Here is a 6,191-nt window from a genome sequence, read left to right as displayed (position 1 = left end):
GCTGGAGGAATAACGGTTTTTTCAGTGTGTCACAGGAGATGCTGCTGTGGCTCCAGAAGGATGGGTTGTATTTGATGACTCCAGAATAACCTATTTCTCCCAGCCACTGAAGCCCTTTTCCCAGTGGCTTTTGAATCCAATGCCAGTAGGTACCACTGACTGTTATGGAGAAACCAGAGACAGTGCAGGGGAGGGAGAGGGTCTGAGAGGGCTTCACCAGTCCAGGACCCAACTCCTGCAACTGCACCTGGAACAGGATACCTAGGGACAAGGACAATCAGTTTCTGTCAGTCACCTGCAGTCACAAATATTTCAAAGACCTAGGTGTGACATCTGAAACACTCACTTTGGGTAGCTGTCAACATGCACAGGAGAAGACAGGTCATCTCATTTTCTTTGAGACCACAGCTCTGCCTTCTCCAGAGATTTTCTGTCTTGTCTGATTAGAGATTCATCAGTTCCCACACGATGAGAGTGAAATTTTACCCAAGAGATTGAAGGGTAATTTGCATGCTTGGAGCCCTGTCCTAACAACTGGGGAGAGACTGATTTCAGGCTTTCCTGAGACTGCCATGGCCCTTCGGGGGCATCTCTTCTCTGGAGCTTTCATAGTATGTATTTCTGCATTTGGAGGGAATTTGATCTTTAAAACACTACGTGTGTTATTTAAGACAATGTAATGGCCCTATTTTGATTTCCCCTTCAAAATAATTAATTATAAATAAAAATTTATAAAATATAGTAGTCTTTCTTTAGTAGTTAGCACTTTAAACAAAAATTATGAAGGAAACAAAATGATTTTGTTCCCCTTGAATTTAGTTTCGTGAAGTATTTTATTGATTTTATTGTAGTTGACAAACCAGCTGTTGGGGAGAGACTTCACAAGCCTGTGACTCAGAAACAAAAGGAGCTGTTGTAACTCCTTTGTCGAAGACAAGAAAGCAATCATGTTGACTTTGCTGGCAGGAGAGAAAGAATAGACCTGCAACTTGGAAGAGAGCTGTTTCATCATCACAACTCATTAGTGCTAATTCCATGTTCGTGTTTTTCAAGCGCATAACAATTATTTTGGAGTTCTCTATGCAGAAGGTGTGAGATTTCAGGACACTTCCAGCTGACTTCTTCAGCAATTATTCTACAAAACTCATTGAATGTGATGGTTGCAGCCACATTGATAGAGGCCTTCACTGTGCCGTGGAGGGGCTCTTCCAATGCCGGGCCCTGAAGAGCAACATTCACTTGGGTGTCGATCCATCCCCACCTTGTATAAGACAGAATTTAATTTAAAGGATGTAAGGTTTGGACATCAGTTTTCCTACTGTGATGCCATTCATATTAATCCAATAATTGACCTTCATATTTGTCATGTGAAGGACGCTTTGCTAGAGTAATGTGCAAATTCAGTCACCGTGTACAATTAAAGCTGTTTCTCACTGACTTTAACTCCATGACATTATTAACACTACAGGGCTCCACACAATCTTGGTTCACCCCGAGACTTTCCAACTCCTTCTGTATGGGACTTGTCTGGTGATTACTATAAAAGGAGTGAGTGATCCAGAGCCTACTTAGAAGGAGAATCTCCAATGTGGATATGTTAGTATCTCATCTCATAAAGAATGGAAAATACCTAACACATGGAAAGTCCTGAGAAGAAATCTGGCATATGAAAAAAGCCTCGACCTATTAGCTTCTAATAGGACCTATTAGCTTCTAATTAGCTTCTAATGAATTACCTCAAGTAATTCATCTGCCTCGCCTCCCAAAGACCTGGGATTACAGGCACGAGCCACCGCGCCTGGCAGGTACATATTTCTATGGCCATAGATTTATATCCCTATAGTTATGTAGTTGCTGATGTCAACAAATGTTAATAAAACTCTAGAGGAATCAGTGCAAATAATTAGGATGTTTATTTCTTGAAAGTGTATACTTAAACATACTTATATACAGAATTTTATAGTTATTAAATACTATTGATAATAAATTCATATAAATACGAGTAATACAATATCACAGCCTAGAACGCTCCAGAGTTCTACAAATACAAGCCTGACTTTTCCAGCTGAGGACAAAGGAAACCTCCCCCTGCTTCTGATCAACTTACTGTTAAATTTATTGCCTTCATGTCATTTTGGAAAATTAAAACAAAATGTATGTGAAGTGTGATGTTGCTTGTTTGGTACAACAGCGAGGTGAGGATAATGGAGAGCCCTGTGATCCCGAGCAGATGGCCTAATCCAAGGAGAGGGGAGCTCTAGGTCATGTGGACTCACATGGGGATCCTGCTTCTGCGCATCCCTCAGCCACTCCCAGAAGCCTTCAGGAGACAGGGGTGTGGGTGGGCCCTTGAGATGATCCAAAGAGATCTGGAAGACAAGAAAAGATAATAATCTGGGATAAATTTAAAAAGTTAAAATAACATTTATTTTAAATTCATAAATTATTGTTGTTTGTATTTACAAGGTAAGAAGCAATGTTATGATTTGTGAATGTAATATGGAATAACTATGATAATTAAATTAAGATAACTGTCATTAAACACCTCAAATCTTATCATTTATTGTGACATTTGAAATTTACTCTGAGCTCTTTTGAAATGATCAATATACTACTTTTACATGACCAACTAGAAATCAATTCATGTAAACAAATAAAAACAACTGAAATCAATTAGGAATTACTCTAATAATTTACACTTAGTCCATTATTAAGTTTGATTCTTCAGGATATATGTTTGGAATTGTTTTATTTTAATGTTTAATATGAATGTGTAGCATATATGCATAGGTCTGTGTATTTACACATCTTTCTCTCTTTTTCTTTTTCTTTTTTTTTTGTGAGATGGTGTATTGTCCTGTTGCCCAGGCTGGAGTACAGTGGCATAATCTCGACTAACTGAAACCTCCGTCTACTGGGTTCAAGCAATTCTTCTACCTCAGCCTCCTGGGTAGCTGTGATTACAGGTGTGTGCTACCACACCCGGATACTTTTTGTATTTTTAGTAGAGAGGGGCTTTTGCCATGTTGGCCAGCCTGGTCTCGAACTCATAACCTCAAGTAATTCATCTGCCTCGGCCTCCCAAAGACCTGGGATTACAGGCACGAGCCACCGCGCCTGGCAGGTACATATTTCTATGGCCATAGATTTATATCCCTATAGTTATGTAGTTGCTGATGTCAACAAATGTTAATAAAACTCTAGAGGAATCAGTGCAAATAATTAGGAATGTTTATTTCTTGAAAGTGTATACTTAAACATACTTATATACAGAATTTTAATAGTTATTAAATACTATTGATAATAAATTCATAATAAATACGAGTAATACAATATCACAGCCTAGAACGCTCCAGAGTTCTACAAATACAAGCCTGACTTTTCCAGCTGAGGACAAAGGAAACCTCCCCCTGCACCTGCTCCTGGGACCTTTCCTGTCCTTAGTGGGTCCCGAGCGCCCCCTGGTGGCCCCGCGCGCCCCTGCAGGGAGGTTTGCGTCTGGGCTCGCACTGACCTCCCCTCACTGTGTCTCTAGCACAGTAATACACGGCCGTGTCCTCGGTTTTCAGGCTGTTCATTTGCAGGTACAGTGTGTTCTTTGAATCGTCTCTTGAGATGGTGAATCTGCCTTTCACAGATGTGGCGTATTCTGTTGTTCCACCATCAGTTGTCTTTTTAATACGGCCAACCCACTCTAGCCCCTTCCCTGGAGCCTGGCGGACCCAGTCCATCCAGTAGTTACTGAAGGTGAATCCAGAGGCTGCACAAGAGAGTCTCAGGGAACCCCCAGGCTGGACCAAGCCTCCCCCAGACTCCACCAGCTGCACCTCACACTGCACACCTGCAAACACAGAGACATCGTGATTAGAAACAGCCACACATACCCACTGTTTCTCTCACTCGTGTCCCCTCACACTCAGTATCTCTAGTTCTCCATGAATTACCTTTTAAAAGAGCTACAAGGAAAACCCAGCTCAGCTCCAACTCCATGGTTGGTGGTCTGTGTTCAGTGCTGATCACCAAGTGAAAACTCCTGGCGATCCCAGGACTGGGGCTCCTCTCCCAGAGCTGCAGAGTCAGGGCTGGGCTGGTTTTCATCAGCAGAGGGAGGACCCTATTTGCATGTCTCCTACTATATAGGAAGCTCTGAGGTGGGACGCCTGAGGAGAGGACAGGGCCCAGATAAGATGACTGTGCCTTGCAGAGGTTTGGTGACAATGATGGTATTTGGAAAATATGCTGTCTTATAAAATTATGCTTTGATAAACACTTTGAGCTGATCACCCTATTTTATTTTTACATGTATGTGTAAATTATGTTTTGTCATAGTGTTTCTCTATATATGGATATGAAAGTAAACCACACATGGAAAATGAGCTAAGGGTGTATTTAAGATCTCATGTCTAGATGAGTAAACCCCGGTATCTGGGCCTGTGCTCCTCATCACTGGCTCCACTTACTCCCTGAACCAGCTCCAGGACAGAGCTGGGGATGCCTAGGATGGTTGTGAAGCCCAATTTCTGTTGTGAGAACTTATGTGATTTTTGCTGCATTCTAGCATTCACCTAAAATATGGTGAGAACTAGGAGTCAGGCAGATAAATTCTTAGTTATTTTTGAAATTTATTACACATTTGTTCTATCTTTCTATCATTCCTTTCTTGTCTAAGTATCCATTTGTTTGCTTGTAATAAGTTTTAGTTTACATATAATAATCTTTTGCATATTTATATTGTACAGTTGATAAACATGATGGAGTCATCATCATTATCAAGGTGGACAAGAGAATTCTCAATATTTCCTTTTGTTTTCTGTATTCTTTATCCTTTTCCCTTTCTTTCTTCCACCTATTTCCCTGGCAATGACCAATCTTTACATTGCTGCAGACTCATTTGAATTTATCAGAATGTATATAAATGAAATAACATAGTATATATTCTTATTTATTTAGCTTACTTTACTTAACATAAACAATTAGATACTTTACCTGACAGTTTGACATAACAGACTTTTTTATTATAAATATTGGGGAGTATTCTAGCAGACAAATTTACTATAATTTGTTTTTCTTTTAAGCAGCTCAACAATATTTGTTTTTATTTTTCTAGGTTTTACTAAAGATCTGCTATTAAGCTTGGAAATGTACATAGAAAAGGAATATATTTTTCTTGTTTTTACAACTGCATCAACAATAACAGATAAACAGAGAAGATGGAATTTTGAAAATTTTGTTTAATACTTTCAATATTTAAAGTTTCAAGCAAACAACAAATCTGGAGTTTAAGGAAAAGCAAGTTCTTGTAGAGAGTAACAAAGACAGGGTTTGAAATTAGGTATTTCTATGGCAGAGTCTGGAGTATGACATATAACCTATTACAAGAGAAAATATATATATATATATAGGATTGCTTGAAATTGTGTGTGGTAAGCATGTTGTAGTGTGAAATTGTAAGGGATCATATGCTCAAGAACTATTCTATCCTCTTGAATCCCTTTCCCCAAGAAAAGGGACAGTCACAAAAATCTTCCTTTCCCCAAGTGTCTGTCTAGGAAATAACAAAAGCCCAAACTTCTGAAATGTATTCAGACCCATTTCCCTTATTCCCACAAAAGAACTAAGAATTTACCCTGCAGGGGCAAGTCACTGAAACCAGAATCCTAGGTGCACTTGTTCAATGCCTCAGGAATTGAGATGGTAACACCAAAGATCTATTGAGAAGCAGCTCCCTTTCTTATGTCTTCCTTATGGAATCAGAGCCTTAGTCTGCAGGGCAGGGCAGCAGATCTGCAAGGTGATGACACCGATGGAGAACACTGGAGCTGCGAGAGCAAACACCTGGGGGAAACAGGAGGACTCTACCCCGGGGAAGGGCAAGAACACACAGACCAGCATCTCATCTGGAAGACGGTCAGGAACACTCACAAGGTTATACACAGACCGAGGGTCACTATGCCTTCCTAGGAATATGGACCAAGGAATGTGGTCCTAGGAATATGGACCCTTTAGTCTAATGTCTTTCACCAATTTAGAAATTATCAGTTAAATAAAACACTTGAATGCACCTGACGGAGCTGAAAGAGATTCTCTGGAGGACAGAACAAGGTGAAGAGACAAAGTCAAACAGAAAAGACAAAGAAGGTATCATTGGATGATCTGTAGTCTCTGGTGGACATAGTAGGACAGACTTCAAT

General features: G+C 40.0%; 1 gene segment (V, D, J or C); it reads right to left on the bottom strand.

The window, feature by feature from the left end:
• Positions 1–1,005: 1,005 nt before the first annotated feature.
• On the bottom strand, positions 1,006–4,102 carry LOC117069728. The segment is given in 3 exon segments: positions 1,006–1,017; positions 3,525–3,841; positions 3,945–4,102. Coding segments are annotated over 3 exon segments (477 nt in total).
• Positions 4,103–6,191: the final 2,089 nt, after the last annotated feature.

Source organism: Trachypithecus francoisi, unplaced genomic scaffold (assembly GCF_009764315.1).
Source record: "Trachypithecus francoisi isolate TF-2019V2 unplaced genomic scaffold, Tfra_2.0 Lachesis_group3, whole genome shotgun sequence".
Classification (NCBI taxonomy): domain Eukaryota; kingdom Metazoa; phylum Chordata; class Mammalia; order Primates; family Cercopithecidae; genus Trachypithecus; species Trachypithecus francoisi.
Note: the sequence above shows the minus strand (reverse complement) of the source record. Positions and strands in the feature narration are given on the sequence as shown.